The 22,931-nt window shown below is 42.3% G+C and overlaps 3 protein-coding genes across 5 annotated transcripts; 1 reads left to right on the top strand and 2 right to left on the bottom strand.

Moving 5' to 3' along the window:
- Positions 1–1,951: 1,951 nt before the first annotated feature.
- Positions 1,952–6,719, bottom strand: chm (CHM Rab escort protein). Its single transcript, XM_048264403.1, has 2 exons — positions 6,594–6,719; positions 1,952–5,802 (listed from the first exon to the last, which is right to left on the bottom strand). The coding sequence occupies exon 2, from the start codon at positions 5,786–5,788 to the stop codon at positions 3,779–3,781; it is 2,010 nt and encodes a 669-aa protein (XP_048120360.1). The 5' UTR covers positions 5,789–5,802; positions 6,594–6,719; the 3' UTR covers positions 1,952–3,778.
- slc46a1 (solute carrier family 46 member 1) lies at positions 5,844–16,462 on the top strand. 2 transcript variants are annotated; one of them, XM_048264404.1, is made up of 6 exons: positions 5,849–6,686; positions 9,373–9,764; positions 9,897–10,357; positions 11,651–11,734; positions 14,390–14,546; positions 15,114–16,458. In XM_048264404.1, the coding sequence occupies exons 1-6, from the start codon at positions 6,369–6,371 to the stop codon at positions 15,169–15,171; spliced, it is 1,470 nt and encodes a 489-aa protein (XP_048120361.1). In that variant the 5' UTR covers positions 5,849–6,368; the 3' UTR covers positions 15,172–16,458. The 2 variants fall into 2 exon arrangements, with proteins under 2 accessions (XP_048120362.1, XP_048120361.1); XM_048264405.1 differs by lacking the exon at positions 14,390–14,546 and having other exon boundaries at positions 5,844–6,686; positions 15,114–16,462.
- Positions 16,463–16,518: 56 nt separating this feature from the next.
- On the bottom strand, positions 16,519–22,679 carry sarm1 (sterile alpha and TIR motif containing 1). 2 transcript variants are annotated; one of them, XM_048264400.1, is made up of 9 exons: positions 22,078–22,679; positions 20,995–21,396; positions 20,260–20,878; positions 19,894–20,106; positions 19,594–19,685; positions 19,162–19,488; positions 18,510–18,699; positions 18,254–18,375; positions 16,519–18,056 (listed from the first exon to the last, which is right to left on the bottom strand). In XM_048264400.1, the coding sequence occupies exons 1-9, from the start codon at positions 22,158–22,160 to the stop codon at positions 17,933–17,935; spliced, it is 2,172 nt and encodes a 723-aa protein (XP_048120357.1). In that variant the 5' UTR covers positions 22,161–22,679; the 3' UTR covers positions 16,519–17,932. The 2 variants fall into 2 exon arrangements, with proteins under 2 accessions (XP_048120357.1, XP_048120359.1); XM_048264402.1 differs by having other exon boundaries at positions 20,995–22,679.
- Positions 22,680–22,931: the final 252 nt, after the last annotated feature.

Below are 22,931 nucleotides of genomic sequence, written 5' to 3'. Positions count from 1 at the left end.
ATAGTTGGACAGTTCAAATAGTTAAATTATTTAATAGTAAATTATAGTAGTGAGGACCTTTATTTTGAAACAGTTGTGAGGAAACAGTTGGCGGGAGTCATAGTTCATGACAACTGACAGTTGAAATGGCTGATAATTTAAATAGTTGAGTAGTTTAAATAGTTAAATTATTTAATAGTGAATTATTGTAGTGAGGACTTTTACTTTGAAACAGTTGTGGGCAGAGGAAACAGTTGAACAGAATCTGTAGTATTAATACTGCCTTCATGCCACTGGTCAAGTCGGAGGACCCGACTTTAAGAATCCCGACCCCCGAAAAAGTGTTCATGCACTGTAATAATAATAATAATAGTAATAATAATAAGACTTCAGGTAACAGAACAGTGCATTTTCATGCACTGTAATAATAATAATAATAAGACTTCAGATAACATTTTCATGCACTGTAATGACATGCCTAGTCTTGTATGCTGCACTGTTTGTAACAGTGACTTTAGAATTTCCCATGGCGGGTTAAATGATTGCAAAAGACATGTTGAGGTGAGTGATCCTTTCATGCCTATATGGCTAGTTTTTCTATCTATATTTCTATCTATAGGCCTTCCTTATTTAGTGTACTGACTAGACATCATTGAACAAACATATTAATCTGCATTTCGGTATCTAAGTAGGCTAAATTATTTTTTTTCTGGGGGTGGGGGGGGCTTCGACTTTTGAATAATAGGCCTAATCAGAGAAAGGCTAATCGGAACAATAAATACCATTATTATCCGGTTATCTAAAATTGAAAATAGTGTTTTCACTACGGAACAAGTAAAATTTGATTTTGTTCCCATCCACATCCAACTTTAAGTTTAACTTCAGCACTGGTTGCACCCCTTGGAAATTGAAAGTAAATTCTCTTAAGAATCTATTTGGTGTCTGCCAGGCTAATAAATGACATTTGTTAATATCACAATATAATTTTGAAATATCACAGAAAATCCTTTGTGACTCCATTTGTGATAGCTCATTTTCTGTTAACCAAATTGATTTGAAATGTAGACTAAAATATTGTTGTGGAAAAGTAATTTTTGTTGTGCATTGTATTGAATGTATTATGTTTTTGATGTGGTGGGGTTCATTGTTGTTATAAATAGTTTTCTGCAATTAACATTACATTCAGTGGTATTCATTTGTATTTTTTTGCTTGCATGGGCTTGGTTTTCCAGGTTTCACCTTACAGTAGCAGACAAGGTGGCACAATGCATCAAAATAGCGTTTCTCTCAAGTCTCCCCTTCCCATTATCCTTCCATTCCCAGTTACCTAATCCTCTCATATTTGCATTATTAAGTATTTAGCTTCCTGACTGATGTGGTGGTAAACAGTGTCATATGCTTTTGGATCCCATTCACCATCTTCAAAAATGGAAAAAAAAGTCTTTCACGCTTATCTGACCACCACATGGCAAAACAACAACACAAAAATCTGTTCAGAGAATATTTACCAAGCCGTAACAGATCATGAATCATTTGTGAATCATTAAGGTGAAGAAGGACTACAAGCACAGGGGAGGAAAGATCATCCAAAAAAGTTAATCAAGGATGTTCTACACAAATGATCTTTAAATTGGATTTGGGACGACCAGTGAAATGACCTTTATCTTCTTAAATATGAAAAGGCTAGCTATTCTATTTCACTGTTTTCCATTTACTGTTTTTCCGTTTCTTTTATCTCATGTATATGTTATTTTTCATCCAGAGGGAAAAAAATAAAATAAATAAATAAATAAATAAATAAATAAATAAATAAAAAAAAAAAAAAAAAAAAAAAAAAAAAAAAAAATCGCTGTAAATCAAGGACACAATTCTTCAACTTAATCCAACTTTAAGCTCTTTAGCCAATTTAGACTTCTGATAGGTCTTTTGTCTATGGTATCACCCCATAAAAGGTTGACCTCTAAAACAAACATTTCATGGTAAAGATATGGACTTTAATGTTGGATACTCATTAAAAAGATACATTAAACACTGAAGTACATGCACAAAACATATAGGGACAAACAGGTTTCTGATAACACTTATGGCTGAAGGCTCCCTTAACTTTGTAACTCACAGGCGTGAGTCCAATAAATATTGTGCTTGCTGCACATAATATAAACATGTGACTCGCTTAGCATCAAATACAGGAGGTATACACTTTACTGTCAAATGAATAAATATTACATATAGAAGCAGACACATAGTGCATGTTGGCGAGCTACCTAAACACAGAATTTGATGCCTTTGGTCAAAGGGCACATTCATAAAACAAATTTATCAAGTGATTAAAATATTTGCCAAGGCCAACTGCCAGGTGCCAACTAACTGATAGAAGCATGGGAACAAGGTAGAGATTGAAAGTTTATGTTTATCTTTATGTTAACCTCAGATTACAGTCCAATTTAAGTTAGACTATGAACATCAAAATAGGCATCCTATTTAACTGCGGAACTATGAAAATGTAAAGAGGAGTGATTTACTTCTTTAATTTGCGGAAAGATTTTCTCACATTCACCAAGATTCCCCTAAGCCATAACAAACTAGAGTTTGCAGCTAATCTACAGTATAGTTGCCCAACTATTCTGTGCAAGTTATAAACTGATTCAGCCTCTGGCAACTGCTTAAATCAGTTAGACTGAATGAGCCTTTAAATAAAAAAAAGGTAATTTACGTTCTGATCAAGGGAAACCACTGACTGATGACTGAGCCACTGACTGATGACTGTCCACACACACAAAAAACAAAACTTTCCATGTTTCTCTGACATCTATATAAGATGGATATGCTAATCACTTCCACCATGGAGCAGGGGATACGCTGGAAATGACTGTCAAAGGTGACAATCTATAAAAATGACTGAAAACATATTGTGCAAATGTCAAACGATATTACTTTAAATATGGCTGGCAAAAGTAATCACTAACATGTGGCCTCATTTCATGCATGGTTTGTTTCAGCTGAGTCTATCATTTCACTGATGAGACTGATTTTAGGCAACAAACTGTTTGGGAAAACTTTTGGGGAGCTTTTAGAATCAGTTGTGCATGACAACTCAGGCACAATGGCTGACAATACAATACTCGGTCAAACAAGAAAAGCTGAGAGAAAAAAATGTAAACAAAGAACAATAGGCCTTCTGAAAACCATAAAATGTGAGAACTATGATAAGACAGAGGTAAGAAAAATGCACATAAATAAAACCTCAAAATAGAAGAGTTCAGTCCCTTTCATAAACTGCTGACAATAACACCATCCTAGATGTTGTCACTCCATTGCATTGTCACTACTTCATTATTACTTATGGGAGAGTAAACAATCAGCCTGGTAAACTGATCACAGAACAGAAATGGTTTAAGAGACATGTTATATTTTCTGTATCATTACTCTGTGTTGTTTAATAAAGCATGTCTTGGACAGACACATTTGAGTGTATATACCGTATGATGATATAAGGGGTGTATCGATCACTGCTGTGATATATTTTAATATAACTGTATATGCCTGTAGGTACCATCTTTAAACATATTACTGTGAAAATTGATGTTCAGGTCACAGCGGGATCATGCAAGTCCTGAAGCTCTCTGCGTGTTACTATGATATTTGTGTCATGTTCTCTTTTTGAGGCAATTGTGATTCACTGGTTCTGGTGACACTATTTCCATAGAGGGAGAGGGTAATTTAGGGCAGTGGGAGGGAGGCTGGTAAGGCGGTAGGTTGTTGATTTAAGGAGTGGTTTCTCCATGAAGGAGTATGCTGTCTACTCTTCAGATGGGGAGGTGTCCTCTTTCAGGACTTCTTCAGGGGCTTTCTGGGCAGGAGTCTCCATTTCTCCTGCCTCTTTCTCAATCTCTGACTGGCTCTCCAAGCCCTCACCTTCACTTTGGAGACTGGAGCCCTCGGTCTTGGGAGTCTCCTGTTCGAATCCCGAGCCTTCCCCCTGGGGTGCTTCGCCCTCATATATGATGTCCTCTGGGTCGGGGGCAGGTGGGCAGAACTCCTCGTCTGGCAGAAGCTGGCGGAAAATCTTCTCAGCCAGCTTGATGGAGAAGTCGCACCCTAGGGTCACATCGGGGCCAATGCAGACATGCACGTTGCTGGGCAAATCAAAGCCGCTGTTACTGCTGCTGCCGTCCATCCTGGAGGTGTCCAGCATGTTGAAGTACAATGCCCACAAAACTGTTGGCTGGCCACTCCTCTCATCGCCCTCTGCAAGTTCCTCGCCGGGGCTGGGGGGCACGTAGAACATTTTGGAAACGAGGGGCTCTAGGTCCTCCTGGGCGGTTCCTTTGGAGGAGCAGGTGAGATGCACCAGGAAGGTACCGGGCATGCAGGTCATGGAGGAGGAGCAGAGCTCGACCATGTGGACTGCTGAGCCGCCCTGTTTTAGAGGAGGAACCGTCAACAGGGAGATCTGTTGCTCAGAATCAGCTGGCAGCACCGACCGGTCAGTGATGAGGACTGCCCTGGAGATGTACCTCTCATCCGTGCTCTTCCACTGTTCTCTCACAAAGCCGTCCTCCACCACAAAATGGGTGCAGCTGATTCGCTGGCCTTGCGTGTCGATAACAGCTTTGCAGCTGTTTGTTTCCTTATCCACTACCAAACACTGGACGGAGTGGCGCAGGCAGTAGATCCCTCCGAACACGGCACTCATCCTACAAAAGCACTGTGGTATCTCACCTAGACCATACAAGGGGAACAGGAAGGGCGTGTTGCCGTAGCGACCCAGGCAGCGCAGGAAGTGCTGTGTGGCCTTGAGGCCATCCTCAGTACGCGCCTCCTTCGTCACCATGGCGATAGAGTAGAGGACGAAATGTTGGAGGTTCTCCGTGAGCTTCTTGGTTTGGAGGAACTCCCAGAACAGCTGGTCAGACGCCTCTTTATACTCTTCTGGATGCTGCTCGAAGTCCAGGCAGAAGGTGAGGAACTTCATCAGCATGCGCTTCTCCACCATAGTCAGCTGCTTGCTAGCGAACACATCAGCCCGTGAACACGGCACCTGTTCCACCCTGCCGCTGCGGTAGGTCAAGATGCGGGTGACGATTTTGAACTCGGTGTAGCGGCTGACTTTGGACTGGATCAGGAGATCGACCAGGCTGCCGCGAGAGTAGATCATCTTAGACACCAGGTCAATGTTGAACCTGCGTCCTTCTTTCACTAGATGAGCGTAGGTGATTTTCTTCTTCACCTCCTTAACTGGACTTGCTGTGGAGTCCTCTTGTTGGTCTTTCTTTTCCTCCGCCTCATCTTCTTGGCTGGCATCTTGAGAGACTCCTTCCTCTTGAACACCATCTACTGGGGTGTGTTGAGTTTCACCGGTGGCTGCGGTTTCCTGTATGACATCAAGACTGCCTTCCCCCTCCCCCTTTGTTCCCTCTTCAGGTTCTGCAAATGAAGGTGCTGCTTCAGCCACTTCTTCCTTTTCCTCCTCTTCAGCCTCTAAACTGGCATAACAGAAAACCTCTAGGTTGGCGATGAAAGAGTCATCAGCACTGATGAGCAAAGCCTCCTCCCCGTCAACCAGTTTATTCCTCCACTCTGCCCAGTCATCTTTGCTCTGGGCTCCCTGCTGAGCCTTGTGCTCCTCAATCCAGGACAGCAGGCTGTTGAAGTTGAAGCCAGCCCATTTGCTTGAATAGTAGTTCCGCCGGTCAATGTGCAGCACCTTCTGCCCCACCCTGGAACAGGCTGATGCTATGATAGACTCTGTGAGGCCCGTGCCAAGTATGACAACATCAAACTCAGATGGAAGGTTGTCGGATGCCATCTTCAATTTAAGACCTTTGGCAAAGACAGAGTAAAGGAAAAGATGAATGATAACAGAATGTTATTGTTAACCACAAACTCCACTACCGTAATGTTACATAATATTAAACCACGAGTGGAGACATCATAGCATTTCCCAGAATCACGTAAAAATTAGAGCCAATTAAAACATTTAAATCCCTGTTTAATTTATAAAACTATGGTGGCCTTACTTTATGATTGGTCGTGTGAACATGCATTCAAAACATGTACGTATATGAGCGAAATGGTTACACTATATGCGTGTTTTTGTCCATGTCATGTCCACTTCCGGGGAGAGATACATTAGCTAGAGTAGTTAGCATTTGGCACACGACTATCACGCGCCTAGTTTAAATTTCGCAAAGTCCACCAACCCTAGAGGTCTGGGTCGTTTAGAAGTCGCATTCGGACATCTAGTAGCAACGATATAACGTAGTAAGTTACGCTGAAACAAGGAGATGATTAAGATTAAAATGATTAGCTAGCTAGCTAGCCACCGCAAGCGAATCATTTCGCCAAACAGAATAATCCGCAACTTTAAACATCTAGATCAAAACGTCATGGAAGATTCCGACACGAATGCAATACTTCCTGCCGAAGAAGATTCATCTCAAGATAATTATAAATCAACAACAACTCTTTGTCCGACATGTAACATTATTGGTGATAACGTAATTTGCTCAACACCTCCACCGTACTCATGTATACTTTCAGTTTCTGTCGAACCTGTTATCTTTCTTTCAATGTTTTCATTGGCACTTCAGATGCCACTTTATACACAATACCTGTGGGATCGCATTAGTGAAGATATGGGGTACAACGGGACGAAAACCGGAGGATGTCACAACAGCACTGGGCCTCCCGATCCTCTTGAAAAGGTGCGTAACATGTAAACAAACTGGATAGTTTCTTCTACGGAAGCCGACGTGTGTCCGCCGAACGACATTCACAACGCACCCAGTTAAGCAGGCTAGGCTTAGATTTCCATATCCATATCTGTTTGGTGTAGTCAGGCGCGCGGGAACCTATTTTTGACCAGGGGTGCCAGGGGTAAAAGTCTTAAAGTATCTGATATATACTGTACTTAAGTATCAAAAGTAATTTTCTGATATTTCATGTACTTAAGTATTTGAAGTAAAAGTAAAAAGTAAAAAGCAAGCGGTTTTATTTTGAACTTTTATTGTGAACTTTATTTTGCCTTTCTTATAATAAAGCATATTCAGGGTTCCCATATCTTCTTAATCTCACTCATCAAATCAAAATCACATTATTTTCTAGGACTTTTAGGCACAATTATCTTAAGTTCAAAGAACAAACAGCATATTTTTAGAGCTGACATCAAAGAAAAAAACAGAAACAGAAATGTCACTTTTGTATGAACTTCAGGTAAAAATGAAAAATAAATAACTTATTTCTTTAAAAAAAAAAGACTCACTCTCTCACACACACACAGGCCACGTCCAGCAGCTACTAATATGCCAGTCATTAGTTGAAACTGAAAAGGTGTCTGTTCATCTTCAAAAGAAGCTGGTTTTCAAAGTTGCCAGAATTCAGTGCCCGGGAGTTTCAGGCCCGAGACCGGCCCACCTTTTCCATAGTGGTGGAAATTGGATAAATTAAGCAACATTTCAGCTCTTACTATCCTGTAGTTTTTATTAGTACCATGGTTCAACAAATGTGTAAATTATATAATTCATTTCAACTGATAAGTTACATCACGTAGGATACAACCCATACAGAGGCATTGCATTGGTGTCATGCACAGAATGCGGAACGTGTCCTACTTTAAGAAAAGATAGACTAACGTGACAAATATTTTTGCAATATGTTTTTCCTCGAACCGAGGTGAAGTTAGTTTGATATTTGATACATTGTCTGCAAACACGGGGTGAAACCGGGGTGACAGATTTTTTAATATCTGTCGAATATCCGAATATCAAATATCAAACTAACTTCACCTCGGTTTTCCTCGACCGGCCCAAAAGTGAAGCGGCCCACCAGGAATTCTCCCGATTACCCACCCGGGCCTGAATCAGTCTTTCTCTTCTTGGACTGAAGACAAGTCCTGCAATGCTAAATAGCCTTTCACAGGCTGCTGAGGCAGGTAGCGGAGTGTTCAGCTTCACAGAAAGCTGCCAATGTAGGCCTACAGAAACATTTCTTGCAAATACGGCCACGGGTGTATGACGTTATCTTCCACTACCCTGTTCACCTAGTTCACCACGTCGGGGTGGTCGTCTATGATAACGGGAGGTCCTCTGGTAGGTGCTTGTGCTTCCATGGCGGTTTCAGTTGTGCATCCTCCTCCTTAAACAACAAACAAGCGCTGAAATAGAGCGCGCAGCGTGCGGAGCAATCTAGGAGCAGTGATTCGCCAAACCTCCCTTATTACAATCGCACACATTTCTTCTAATTTCATGTTTTAGTAACAAGTAACAAAGATGCTTAGTGGAAATATAACGGAGTAAAAGTATACATTTTATCTAGTAAAAGTGAAAGTTGACATAAATTTAAATAGCGAAGTAAAGTAGGCCTACATATACGTGAAATTTCTACTTAAGTAGGCTACAGTAACGAAGTATTTGTACTCCGTTACATTACAACACTGCATTTTAGTGCAGTGTGCGGGTGATAGAGAGAAGTTTTAGAAAAGTCCTGGGCAGCCACAAATTCCAATGGTCCGCGACAGCAAGTATAAGTAGTATAAGTATACTCTTTTGATCCAGTGAGGGAAATTTGGTCTGCATTTATCCCAATCCGTGAATTAGTGAAACACGCACACAGTGAACACACAGTGGGGTGAAGCACACACTAATCCCGGCGCAGTGAGCTGCCTGCTTCAAATAATTTCTGAATAGCCTAAAGTGTGTCGTCTCCACAGCAAGTGTCCTAATAATTTCTATCTTAGAGACTAGGCCAGTGAAATGATTTCACTAGCTATAGATTTATTAATTTTGCAAAACTGTAAAGTTTCTTTCAGCTTATCCATGCTTTTTTGAACGTGTAAATCGCATAGAATATGTAGACCTATATCAACCGTAGATCGCTATCACATAGGCCTAGGCCTAGCTGAAACCACGCTATGGTTCTTACAGTAACTGACTCACGTTCACGTTGATCTCTATAACTGTTCATTTTTAGTAGCCTATATTCGAACCTATCCATAACCCTTTTTTGTTATTTGACTCATCATTTCACATACAAAAATATAAATAATGTCAGACAGCGAATTAGTAATTATTTAAACATGTATATAATATTTTTTATAAATCTATCTCCTGCCAGCAGGGGGTGCTGCAGCACCTTGGGTATAGTTTGTGATTTTTGACAAAATATGTATAACACTGAACTTCTTTCAATTTTTAGTCTAGATAGAAACACCTCAATCTAAGAATGCTACTATGAATACACCATATTGCTAAATAATCTTGTAAAAGATTGTTTCAGAAGTACTTCAATAATCTTAGATCCTAGATACAGTCTTTTTGTTAATAGCAAAAGCTGCAAACTGCACTTGCATAAACACAACATGAATGGAACAAAAAAAATCATTTCTTTTCCTAGGAGGTGGAGACCATGACTGCGCACTGGAATTTGTACATCAACTTGGGAGGCTTTTTCGTCAGCCTTTTCTCTGCCACTCTATTTGGGGCCTGGAGTGACTGTGTTGGCAGACGCCCAGTTCTGATCTTACCCAGTCTTGGCCTGGCTGCTCAAGCTGCTGTTTATTTAGTGGTACTATACCTGAAGTTACCTGTGGCTTGGTTCCTCTTGGGGAGATTCTGCAGTAGCCTCACTGGGGACTTTAACACCATCCTCGCTGGCTGCTTTGCCTATGTGGCCGACACAAGTGACAAAGTCTCCCGCACCTTTAGAGTGGCCATACTGGAAGCCTGTATAGGTGTGGCTGGCATGTTCGCAAGCATCATTGGGGGACAGTGGCGACGGGCACAAGGGTAGCCTGTGTCCTTTTTTTCACCTTTAATTAGTTAATTATTACATATCTTTACAACTTTTACACACTTACATTTTACACATATACATTTAATTTATACATTCTTAATTACTGTGTGTTTGTTCTGTTTCAGGTACATCAATCCATTTTGGCTGGTACTGGCCACCAGTCTAGCATCTGCCCTGTATGCCTACCTGTTTGTGCCCGAGTCTGTGGTTCCTGACCCCGGGGCCAGACTGCTCACCACTAAGCACCACCGGTCCGTTTGGCAGCTCTTCAGCACCCCAGGGCAGGGGGACCGCCGGCCAAAGCTGTGGCTCTACTCCCTCAGCTTCTTCATCGTGGTCACCGTGCACTTCGGGAGCCGGGACCTGTACGTGCTGTATGAGCTCAGCGCCCCGCTGTGCTGGGGCCCCGAGCTGATTGGCTACGGCTCGGCGGTCCTGCACCTGACCTACCTGAGCAGCCTGGTGGGGCTAAAGGCCATGCAGCGGTGCCTGGAGGACTCCTGGGTGGCCATTGTGGGGCTGCTGTCCAACATGTGCGGCCTGGTGGTCATCTCTGTGGCCAACACCACTGCACTTATGTTCACAGGTAACGTTACCTAATTTTGTCAGACATACTAGGTGGCTGTGTACTGTGATTTATGTTAAATCACATAAATCCACAATTTCCCCTTGGGGAGAAATACAATGATTATCTGTCTTTCTATATCTATCTATCTATCTATCTATCTATCTATCTATCTATCTTGAAGATGCAGTATGTGATTCCAGTAAATGTTTGTAATATTTCAATACAACAACCAAAAATGGCACACCTCGCTTTTCTGTCCGCTTTTCCTAAAGCAACATTTTGATTGGTTGGTTGATTGTTTATGCCTGTGCTTATTTCCCACTTCCTGTCAGGACTGTATACTCTCTACAGGACTGGTGCACTCTCACACTGAATAGACAGCTAGAAGGCCGTGACGAGTGCTTAGCTGAATCTGACAAAAAATGTATTCGATTAGAATCACAGACACCACCTTTTACATGCTTATTTCACTTATTCAGCTTCATAGAGTACAGAGTACCATCACCTGGTGAACTTTAAAACTGTGAAGGTTTGAAAATTACAATGATCGTGTTCACTTCTTTCACTATGCATATATTATCCTTCCAATGGAATAGACTGCTCCGATGGGACAATCATTTAGTTATGTTTGGTTTCATGGAGGATAAACATCTGCACGAAAAGATAATGATAGCAGCTGATTATGCTCCATCACTTGCTGACTGAAGTTAAAAGAGCCGACAAGAGTTTATACTGTTGTTCTGAAAGTAAATAAATGACCTAATGCTATCTACTGTTATCTCAGTGCAGTGCATGGCAGGAAATGTACAGATAAAGCCGCATCTCAGTCATACAGGCTCACGTTTTTATGACTTTCCGTTGTCAGTGTTGGCTGACTATTGAAGAGACATCCAGGGGCAAAGGTTGAGGGCCTCAAGCTGGGGCATGAATTTAACTGAAATACTCTCCTCCTCTGTTTTGCCACCTAGTGGTCTCCCTGTGCAACAGTACTGACATTGTAAATATATAAAGGCAACTGGTCAGTTGTTTACCAAGTTTCGTATGTTTTAGAAGCTATTTAAAATAGTGGGACAAATAGCCATAGAAGGAAATAAAATCCCTTAAAAACCCTCCACTGTATTGTTTATGTGACTACATTGTTCTACTCTTTTAGAATCAAAATCAAAAGGGTATGGAAATGTACAGTATGTCTTTCCAGGAGTCTGGCACATTGGAGGGGAGGGTGAATGGAGGGTGGCAATGGGCACTTGTCATGGCGTAGTCTTGCAGATGTTCGTAAAACTGCTAACACCTTTACCATGTGTTTCTCAGGCTATGGACTCTGTTTCCTGTTCATGGCTTCAACCCCAGTTTTGCGATCAAAGGTCTCGAAGCTGGTGGATCCTTCTGAGCAAGGTAAATGAAATTGTGGGGACATGTGAGATTTTTTTATGTTTTAAGCACCAAAAGTAATGCCATCCAATTTTATATTTTTTTCTTGCAATGATCCTTCAGTTTGGTGTAGATCAGCTTGGTGTGAGTTGTTATTGATGCAGTACATGTGTCTGAGGTGAACTAACACCTGTGGGGTATTCCAGAAAGGAGGTTTAACAAACACTGAGATAAAACTTAACCTCTGGGTTGTCTGAACTTGTGGCAACTAAACCCGAGCTGTCGGTTCCAAAACACCGGTTACCAGTTAGTTCAATCAACCCTGTGTTAGGCCTAGTCCACACGTACCAAACCGATCTTTTTTTCCTCCGTCTTCCCTGGAACCGTATCAAGAATATTTGCGTCCAAACGGATCCATCTCAACACGACTCAACACGTTACTTCATACCCCAGGCCTATAGTTGGCACTGTGTCTTTACAGAAATTCACCAAAACTGGCAAAACTTGTGCTTTACAAACAGACAGAATAGGCTATGACGAAATGGCTAGTGTAAGGAAACCAGAATTGTTTGTGCGGACTGATGGTGAACTGTCAACTGTAGTCAACTGTAAAACTAATAAACTTTATTTTACGGTTTGTGAAGGGTGCAGTCCCGTCCTTTATTTGGCTAACGCAGGTAGGCCTACTAATCACCTTTACTTTCTTTGGTTGTAGGATAGTCCGTGATTCACATTAGTTTTGGCTATCACCGCAATTAGGCTACTAAACATAAAGGCTTACCCAAGTTCTAGGCTATTCTGTCGCCACATTTATAATATTGCTATAAAACCTTCATTAGTAACAGTCAATACGTTTGCCTGCATCAAATCGCGCATTTTCATTCAGTGTGCTACCATCGGCTTAACGTGAGTTCTAAGCGTCTTTGTATGCTTATATCTGATTTCACTCGACTGAATGCATGTATATATGTTGTAAGACATGTAAAATAAATGAATGACACTGGCACTACGCACAAATTAATGTAGCTTAAACTTACACCGCACTTTCCTAATAACTTAAGTTCTCTCGTGTCACTGACAGTAGCTAGAATGCATTAAAAAACACTGGGAAAAAACAGTGTTCAGTCCACCAAGTCATAAGCTATCGGCGCTGCGCAGCACCAGTTGTGATATTTATCTTACGGAGTGTAATCGTAGGTAATGTCATGTATGAAAACTAGTATTGTTAGGCAATACTATAAGTGCAAGTCCAGGGCAGCTGAGGTGTGGCGATGACATCATCGATACACAAGCAGGATGTGCGGTTTCGCTGTCTAAACGAATTCAAACGGGCTACGGTTTCAGATTTCTCCACTCTGGGACCAGGTTTCAGAAAAGTGCGGTTTCGGGCAGTGCGTTTACAGGATTCGTTTGGACGCTCGGCCAAGACGAAGCAAAAACTCTGCGTTTAACCTAAAAAGCGTCTCCGTGTGGACGGGCCCTAATGTCAAAAGAACAATTAAATAATTCACTGGACATCACGTATTGTATTGACTGCTTTGAATGATGCTTTCTTAAACTAGACTAGTTGTAATAGATTGAGTGGGCCATAGAATTCTTTGAGAATCCCAAATGTAATTTTCTATTTTAACGCGGGTCCTGCAGCTGTGGGCCAAGTTAAACTTTTGCGCTCCATCATCGGAAGGGTGAATGTCGGAAGGCATGGGTAACCTATTGGACACATTTCGGTGAACATTTGGAAAATGTAATAAGTGATGCTGACCTGCCAGTTGGTGAAACTACACTTTAATGATCCTCGTGGGTTTGTGTCCAGGAAAACGAATGAAGTTGCGCAGGAACTGCTTTAGCGCAAAAGGCAAACTTTACTTTTAACCGACCGACAGCTTGCCGATATGCTCTCGTCTCCAACACTACAAAACTCCCAGTCGGAGAGCGTGTGTAGCCTATTAAAAAAATATTTTATCCCAAATGCCATCAGCATTCTTAACCAAACTTAGTGACAACATGCTGAGCTATATTTAAACTTATTTATTAATTTTCTATAGGCTATGTTTCCCCTTTTCTGTACTGTACTTGTTTTAATTATATCTTCAATGTGTCTGAGATGTTGTTTGTCCATCTGTCTGGTGAGCCAAACACAAATGTCCACTATGGTGTAGGCTAGCTAACCTACATTAAAGATTTATTTTATTCTATTCTAATCCACCATGCGTAATGTAGGGATGGAGAATGCTTTTCAAGTAGCCTATATTTAGGATTCATCTGAAAAACTCTAGTGCTCTTGAAAAACTTGTTTGGAAAAGAATGGATAGGCTATCATGTAATGTCGTGGTCATATCGCCCTCTCACGGTGAATTGCACGGATGAAAATTACATGATTTTGTGCTTCTTTGTCAATCGGACCTTCGTCAAAATGAAACGCCATTGTGTGACAAGTGTAAAAATAGCGGCCTGATTGAACATGCACTGAAATAACCGAACATAATTGAACATAACCTGAACAAAACCTACCCCCTACCAGGTTAAGTTCAGAGCCTATGTTACCATAGTTACTTACATAGCCTGATCATTTTTGAGCTTTCTGGAACTGAAATCCAAGGTTTACCGCTAACTCTGGGTTAACATACCCAGTTAAGCCAGTAAACATGCTTTCTGGAATACCCCCCTGGTTGTCTGCAGGGGCTCTGTTTGCATCGGTGGCTTGTGTGGAGGGACTCTGTTCCCTGGTGTCTAACGGAGTCTTCAACTCCCTCTACCCTGCAACCCTACACATCATGAAGGGCTTTCCCTTCCTCTTTGGTGCCATACTCCTTCTACTTCCTGCTGGAATAATTGGGTGAGGCCATTTGAATCCCTTCATGCAATAACTACTCTGAGATGCACACCTGTCCATTGTAGAACACAATGATTGAATGGCACTGTCATTGACTAGAAAAAAACAGCTCAGTTTTCCAGACTGTTTCAAATCAAATTAAATGCTGGCACAATTTTGAGTTTGGCACTCCTTGTACGCTCTCATAACTATTTTATTTTTAATTGGTTTCTGGTCTCTGGCATCTAAATGAATACGTTCTTGTTTCTGTAATGTTTGTTTGGCTTCAGTATTGTGGGTTTTGTATGTGATTATTCAGCATAGATGTTTGATAAGCCGAATTGCCCCTGGGAGACTAAAGGTATCTGAACTGAACTGAACTGATATTCCTTCATATTTTGAGATTGACTATAACTAATTTGTTTTGCCTAAAGAAATTCTTCTTGAATTAAATTCAATTGAATTAGTATTTCAGTGGCAACTTCCCATGTGACGGTCGTGCTGTAGGGCAAAATTTCTTACTACAGTGCACATCCTGTATGCTTTTCTGTAACTTACTGAGTCTGAAGGGCGATGATTATGACTTTGCAGGACACTTGGCTGCCAGCAAAGGAGGATGGAGAACACAGAAAGTTCCGCAGTGTCTTGAGGCTGACCAAGAGTGGAGCATGTTCCAAAGAGTCTGTCAAACTCAGAACTTAGCTCTGTAAACCATACAGCGGTACATACAAGTGCATCTCAAAAATTTGAATATTATGGAAAAGTCCATTTCCTTGCTCATAAAGGCTCAGGTATTTTGACATAGCTGATTAGAGTCTTCTCAGGTCGATATATATATTGAGATACTGGATTTTTGATTTCCATGATCTGTAAACCGTAATCATCAAGATTAAAATAATCAAGTGCACTAACATAATGTGTTAAAAAATGTGTATATGTTTGAAGTGCATATTTTTATGTGCGTGCCTTAATTTTGACTTTTTTGAAAATGCTGCCATAGTTTTTTCTTATCATAATACCTCTTTAAATTACTGTATAATGATTGAAGGCTACCATTAAAGTATTGTTTTTTTGTATTTAAAATTATGACAAATTATGATTTTACCACACTTCTTTGTAAAATAATCTGGGTCCTCTCGCTCAGACATCTAATAGTGGGATTAGACACACAGTAAATAATGTACCTTTAATACACCTTAATACATAAATAATGTACCCTTCCTTTCAAAATCTTGTGAACACAAAATAAAAACGTTCTAAAAAAATAAGTCTTTATGATTTGAACTGGTAATTAAGCTTGAGTTAATGTAAGTGATTATCTAACAGTATGTCTCTATTGCTGGTGAATAAAACCAGTGACACTGAGATTAGGGTCTAGACATATCATCAGCAGATTGCCTGAGGGCTCCCCCATAATCCCTGGTTGAACATCTATTACACGGGTAATGTGCTTGGGTAAGACTGACCCAGCTGATCTCCCTGAAGTGGACTCAAATAACATCTCAGGACTGGTCATACATGCTCCTGGAACAGACAGAAACCCATCAGTGTGGCTTTCAGAGGGTGCGGACCACTCGTGGTCATCTGTTTCCGTATGTCGAGCTGTAAACTTATACTCCAGTCACAACACAGGACTTGAGGAATGAGGGAGAGACGAAAAGGCACAATGGATGTCGTCATGTGGATGTGACAGAGCACAGAAGGTCTGTCTGTGTTTACTCACAGTGTGCAGTGGCCGAACGACCCACAGGGGAAGAGAGAAAGGGGCCAGTCACATGCTTCCTGTTAACCTCCAGTGATGTGTCGCCAGAGTAATGCTAACAGCTACAAGCTGTCTGACTGTGTTGGATTGAGATGAGACCTGATGTCACAAAGGGTTTGCATTTTTAATGTTATAAAGAAGGATCACTTTTTATTGCTCCCATTGGGTCTGGCGAACAATTTATAATTTTTATTATTATCTTTGAATTTTACAGCACTGCAAGATTACATAATGTCCAAGTCTTATCTTTCTTTTATTAAATGTTATGCACAAACCTTTGTATTGACATTTGATTTTTATATTTGACAGACAAGAACAGCAACAATTGTACATTAAGGCAACGAAACCAAGCCCAACATAGCTAAAGCCTATAACATTGTTTGGGAAACTACAATAAATTCCCCTGACAATGACTGGTATTGTATTGTGCCATAAGTGGCAGTTTTCTTTATTTGCACTTGCACTTATCATACATTGTGTGACACTGGTTATCTACATAGCTGGAGAGTTTTCCACCTCTGTGAAAGTACTGCAAAACTATATGGCGTGGTTTGTGGAGGCCGGTTTCTCTCTTGGTAAATACTGCACATTGTTCCATTGGCTGATAGGTTTGAGCACTAGTAGACTGATATGGCCTCAGCACGGCCCGACATCAAGCACAAAGTATTTTCACAGTGATACTGACAGCCTTAGTCATCATTACAGTTACATTTTGTACTATATACAATTTCCTCTAAAGGGCAATCTCTACTCAGTACACTTATGTGCCTGGCAAGTGTATTATATTATGATTATATGTAAGCTATGTGCTTCAGAACTTCATGCCTCTCATGTTTGAATAATCCCTTCATACATCATTTGACTTTGCTTTCCAAACTGATAATATTCCTATATTCACAAAGCAATGTCTAAAGACTATCTAACTTACAATCTGCATGAATAGGATGGGATAGAAAAAAGCATGCTGGTTACTGTAAAGGCACCTAAAAAAAGATCTTGCTCGTCCACCCTCTTTATAGAACCATTACCTACCTAAAGAGATTGTTCACAGCAATCCTTGACATGGAAAATGACTGCGGTTGTGGTAAAATAAAGTACAGTAATTGCTGTTATTAGTAGAGCATTCCTCACAGAAAGCATCAGTGAGTGGTGACAAAAAAAGTGTGTTGTGTATTCCTGAGAGGTAGGCAGCACATCCTTCTCAGATCACCCAAGGCTATTGGAACGATAAGGTATTCAAAGCATTCATATAAGAGACTGGACCCCTGAGCTCTTCATATTCTACCTGGTCTAGAGGTCAACCTTGAACGATAAGGTTAGTAGGAGTGAAAGCCAAAGGTGGAACTTCCAGGACAGAAAGAGTTGAAACCCCTTCCCAATTAGTTCAATCACATGTCTGGATTTGCTTTATAATACAACCAAGGGGGCAAACAAGCTGAACAAGATAAGATGATAAGTTCACAGTTAGGGTAAAAACATGGGGGGGGAGACTTCTCTGCTGTTAGTTACATGCGGAGGTGGACGGAGAGGTTGACTCTAAGCTACTGTTAAAGGAAGGAACAGAATACATAGGGCTCTTTGGATGACGTTACAGAGGCCACACTAAATATACCTTGGACCATGTGCACCCTGTCCTGGTGGGCGATCTTTAGATCTCCTCCTGCTTCGGTAACTCTGGGTCCTTGGCTCTGTCCAGCTGGTCCTGGCTTGGGTTCCCCTTGAGGAAGCGCAGGATCTTCTCTATGGTTGCCTCCTGATACTCATGGGACCATCTGTGCATTTCGAGACAGAGGGAATTGTATTGTAAAGCTGATTTAGTAGTGACAAAAGAAAACTTTAATAATAATAAAAAAAAAACACAGAGACTATTTAGCAAAAATAGCTGCATGAACTCATATGACAACAATGTCTGTGGAATGAAAAACATAGTCTTTAATGTTACACTGCTACATGTTCAAAGCTGACTTACTTGATACCATTGAAGTTGAGAATAGAACTCATATCATCTGGAAGAGATTTGGGATCAGGCCACAGAAAGTTATCTGTGACCGGAACAATGTTCTTCTTCCCACTGAGAGCAGTGACAATCTCCTGCATGGGTTAATGCAGCCTTTTAGTCATTCTAGCAGATAACCAGATGTCACATGGTGTCATGATACAATTTAAAAATGGGGAAATGAGATTTAAAGAGTGCAATAAACCCGCCACAACCGTCCCCATCTGACCTTGTGAACCCAGTCCTTCATGGCTACGTCGCCCATGCATTTGTCCAGGGCGTTGGCCGAAAGGACCAGGATGAAGTTGCGTGCCCGCTGCACACTCTGGATCAGCTTCTCCTCAAAGCGACCAGCCTCCAGCTTCTCCACGTCGATGAACACACTGTAGCCACGCAGCTGAAGATGCACCTTCAGCAGACTACAGAGATGGAGCGAGAGAGGGAGAAAAAGACGGAGGGTGGGGGGGGACCGAAGAGGAGGGGGGTATAGGAGGGAGTTTTAAATAACAAGTAATATCACCTCAGATACAAAAGAGGTGATCTCATTATAAAGTCTACACAGTACATCTTATTGTAGTTTTTGCTTAATGACTAGTAACTAATAGTACCCTGGCATGTAAAGTGTGAAGTTATTCCAGAACTTTAACGAAAGCATGGATGACAATGTCAAAATGATATGAAGGAAAAAATGACAAAAGAAAAAAAAATGACATAAAATATAACAACAAAAACATAACACTGAAGAACTAATGATCCAATGAAAATTATATCAAATATTTAAGATTTAAAGAAAAAATGTGACATAACCAAAACAAAAAGAAAACAACAAAAACCCTAAACCAAGTTCAAGTAAAGATCGCCCCGTTTGGCAATCTTCTGACCTGGCCAGCTGGGACCCGGTGGTGCGGCGGTAACTGATAAAGACGTCTGGGCCGCACGGCTGTGCGTCGGTCAGGCAGGTCTTTTTGGGGTGGCGCAGCGCAGCCAAGATTTTGGCCCTGTGCACCCCATTCTCAACACTGCAGTCGGTGCGGAGCTGCTCGTCGGTGATGTGCACAATGTTCTTACGGTCCACGCCGGACTGGACCAGGCCGTAGGTGTACTGGCGGAAGCGCGGGTCCACGTCTGCCAGCCAGTCGGCCAGGTTGTTGGGGTCACATGTGGAGTAGTTGGCGTAGGTCTTCAGAACACGAAGGTCTCTCAGAAATCTGCGGTCAAACAGACACAGCCCGTGAGGATGTAAAAGCTGCCCGCATACACATGAACTCTTAAAGGGGTCTCACAGCACATTTTTTGGGACTGTAGACAAGTACCTTTTGCGAGTGAGCCCTGAAGACATGCCCAGATCATTGTGCAGGTCCTCAGCTGTAATGTTTAAAAGTAGGTCTCCATCCACCTGCAACTCCTAAAAAGGAAACACAACACTGAGGAAAAGAGTCATAGTGACGAACAACATCCTGGCATGATATTGATTTACTTAACTGTGCGTTTGCTTCTGCACAAATTACTGGCAGATCACATAGTGGCAGATCACCACAGAGGAGGGTACATTTTCTGCCAAAGGTTTTTAAGAAATGTGAATGACACACAGTTCCAGCTACACCTGTTCAGACCTGAAAGCGCTCAGTGTACGTGCTGAAGCCAATCTGCTGCAGCCATCTTTGCACCTCCCCACTCTTCCAGTTTGGCACAGAGGAGAGGATGTGGCGCGGTACTTCTTCTCCCATCATGCCCAGGGCTCGCTTGGCAAGGGAGCAGGCAGTGGCGTTACTGGAGTACATGACAATCCTCTTCAAGCTCTGCACAGCACCAATCTCTTGGAAAATCTAGTTGAGGAGATATACACCATAAGATGTGCTTATAGCAGACAATTACAAATACACTTCAACTTCAAGAATATTATTCACAGAGTGAATACTCACAGTATTCAGTGTAAACATAAACAGCATGTTGCATCACTTGGCCGGGCAGGAGCTCACCTTGGTGTTACGCTGCCGTGATTTGATGCTGGACTCCACGCACAGGTAGAAGGCGGCGATGCACTTCCCCTCCAGGCGTGTGCCGTCCAGCAGGGGCAGCAAGTGCTGCAGGTCAGCAGCTGTGCGGCCCTGCATGCTGTCCGTGCTGTCCAGCAGGCTGCGGGCGAACTCGTCCGGGTCCAGCGAGGCGATGAAGGGCTCCACCAGCTCCAGCGTGCCCGACTTCACCACCTCCTTCTCGATCTCTCGGTTTGCGGCCAGCACAGCTACGGCCAGGCAGGCGTAGAAGCGGATGAGCTCGTCCTCCTTGGAGAAGGCCAGTGGGAAGAGCCAGTCGGCCGCCTGCTTCTCGATCATGAGCCGCTGGCACCGGTGGCCGCCGTACATGGCACAGTTGGCCAGCGCCACGGCGCAGTGGCGCAGCACGGTGGGGTCCGTGCCACGGCACCAGAAAAGCAGCGCGTCCAGGGCGCCGTTGGAGATGAGCTGGACGGATGTCTCCTCTGTGTGCTTGAACATGTGTTCCAGGATGCCGGACACGCTGCGGGCAAGCTGGGCGTCCTCCTGGGACCGAGTCAGATTCAGGATCACGCCCAGACCCATGCGTGCCACATAGTCTCTGAAAAATGCGGAGATGCCATGCTTTGATTAGGCCTATGCTTTTTTGCCAAGCTAAGAGTTATAAATGTGACAAGTCATGGAAATATATTCACCTGATGATTACAGATATCCTACCTGTTTTCTGCGACCAGAATCTGCTCCAATAACTTGGCTGACTCATAGGTGATTTCCACAGCAGGTGAGTGGAGATGCTGCAAGAGCAGCTCCAGACCACCATCCAGTCGTATCCTGTTGCATATCTCCTCGGCGACCTGACGCCCAAGGGCAGGTAAAACCCAGGCTTCCTCTACTAGCTGGTAAATCTCAGCGATTGCCCGGCGGGTCTCCTCCAAATCTGCGGTGTCCTTGGCTGATTTTAAGGTTTTGACAGCTGATCGCAGTGCTGGTAGAGAACCATCCAGCACTGACTGTACATCAGCTGTAATGCCCGGCGAGACAGCCCTCGGGTCAGGGGCAGGGCTCGATTTCCGGCTTTGGAGGCGACTGACATACTCAGGAACCGTGAGTCTGTCGGAACTGAACATTGATAAATATCGGCAGAGCTTACTGATGTATACGAGGAGAGATAAGAACATCTAATGCTCTAACTGTTTACACGAGACAGGCGTGCCACAGCTGAACACTGAAACCAACGATAAAACGAACTGATATAACATTTAAAAAAAATCAGCCTACTTTGGAGGTTAATACATCACACATCCTCCCCAAAAGAAATTGATTCTGATGCTTGCTATTGGAGAATAGCCTATGACAGATCATCACAAGGTAATATTTGCTCGGAATCGGAGGCCTATCATCATAGTCTAGTCTAGACTACCTGCTGCTGCTACCAACCTCGGCGTTGTTTACCTCTTAAATATGTGTCCACGACGTGGACAAAGTCCATGCATTACCAAACAATAGTCTACTGAATAAAGGTCTGACCATAACAGCAAGACAGAACGCTGCGTAGAAGAAGTCGCCCCCTTCAATTCTGACAAAAAATGATGTCCCGGAAGACAACCAGCTGAATGTGACTGACTCTCTCTCTCTCTTGCTAGGTCTAGCTCACACAAACAAAGAAAGCAGATTAATCCCTAGTCGGCGAGTGTCTTTTATTTAATAGAAGAAGCCAGAGTAATGCTACAGTTTGCGTCCATGTATGTGCGTAATTATTAGTAAACTAAATTTAGATACGGTTCTCATAGTTTTGCGTACCCTGGATTTCTCAGCATCCTCCCTGCTAGGACCGCCTTCCACTGATACCTCGGCCCAGATAAAGAAATCTCCCTCAGCAACATGCCGAGCTGAGCGTCTAGATATCTCCCTGTTGCTCTGCTGCCCCCAGCGGATGGTTAAAGGTGCAGCCCATTTAACAGCGAGTGTGTTATAGCGCTCGAGTCCATAGTTCATCAATGCTCCTCTGTCGAATCGCCCAGAATTGCCAGTTGTAGGGAAGTTTGAAATAAGTTAGACATTTGGAATTTGTGGTGTAGGCTGATGATATAATTATCAGTGATCCTTTAGTTTAAAATATCACTTGGTGATTGCTCAAGTACTGCATTATCTGTGTGACATACGGACTGAGTGCACAAATATGTATGTCCCATATAGGTTTATGACGGTACATATTATTCTTTCGTGGTTAAAGAAAACTTGCTGCTGGCTATCCATGATCCTGCATCAAAGAGAGTTCAGAGGTGAAGATCTATGACACAGAAAGATCTATGACACAATCAGGCACTCATATGTAGGTCATCAGTGTATGTCATCAAAGGGATGTGGTATTAGAGCTCACACAAAATGGCCTTTTTTGAAGTAGGACAATTATGGAATTCAGCTGAAATGTGTAGGTTCACATAAGTGAAATTGCACACTGAAAAGTAATAGGCCTATGTATATTGTATCATGATATATTTAGAATAGAGAAATTGATAATGATTAGTGTATTATATACATGCACTTACAACAAGGGTTAAACAAAACCAATTAATTACTGGGGTATTTTCTCCATTTCTTGTTCCCTCTTATGCACCCCACTCTGTGTGTGTGTGTGTGTGTGCGCATGAGTG

The sequence above is a fragment of the Alosa alosa genome, chromosome 15 (genome assembly GCF_017589495.1).
Source record: "Alosa alosa isolate M-15738 ecotype Scorff River chromosome 15, AALO_Geno_1.1, whole genome shotgun sequence".
NCBI classification, from domain to species: Eukaryota; Metazoa; Chordata; class Actinopteri; order Clupeiformes; family Clupeidae; genus Alosa; species Alosa alosa.
This window is presented reverse-complemented; position numbering and strand designations above follow the sequence as displayed.

Excerpts from the sequence above, each read along its gene's own strand:
- sarm1 (XM_048264400.1), bottom strand. The coding sequence starts at position 22,160 with ATGTTGCTGAGGGAGATTTCTTTATCTGGGCCGAGGTATCAGTGGAAG. Across the intron at positions 21,397-22,077 it reads AGGATGCTGAGAAATCCAGG|TTCCGACAGACTCACGGTTC; the intron begins GTACGCAAAACT and ends ATCAATGTTCAG. Across the intron at positions 18,700-19,161 it reads ACCGGGTCCCAGCTGGCCAG|TCTGCTGAAGGTGCATCTTC; the intron begins GTCAGAAGATTG and ends CCATCTCTGTAG.
- chm (XM_048264403.1), bottom strand. The coding sequence starts at position 5,788 with ATGGCATCCGACAACCTTCCATCTGAGTTTGATGTTGTCATACTTGGC.
- slc46a1 (XM_048264404.1), top strand. The coding sequence starts at position 6,369 with ATGGAAGATTCCGACACGAATGCAATACTTCCTGCCGAAGAAGATTCA. Across the intron at positions 6,687-9,372 it reads CTCCCGATCCTCTTGAAAAG|GAGGTGGAGACCATGACTGC; the intron begins GTGCGTAACATG and ends TTCTTTTCCTAG. Across the intron at positions 10,358-11,650 it reads CACTGCACTTATGTTCACAG|GCTATGGACTCTGTTTCCTG; the intron begins GTAACGTTACCT and ends TGTGTTTCTCAG.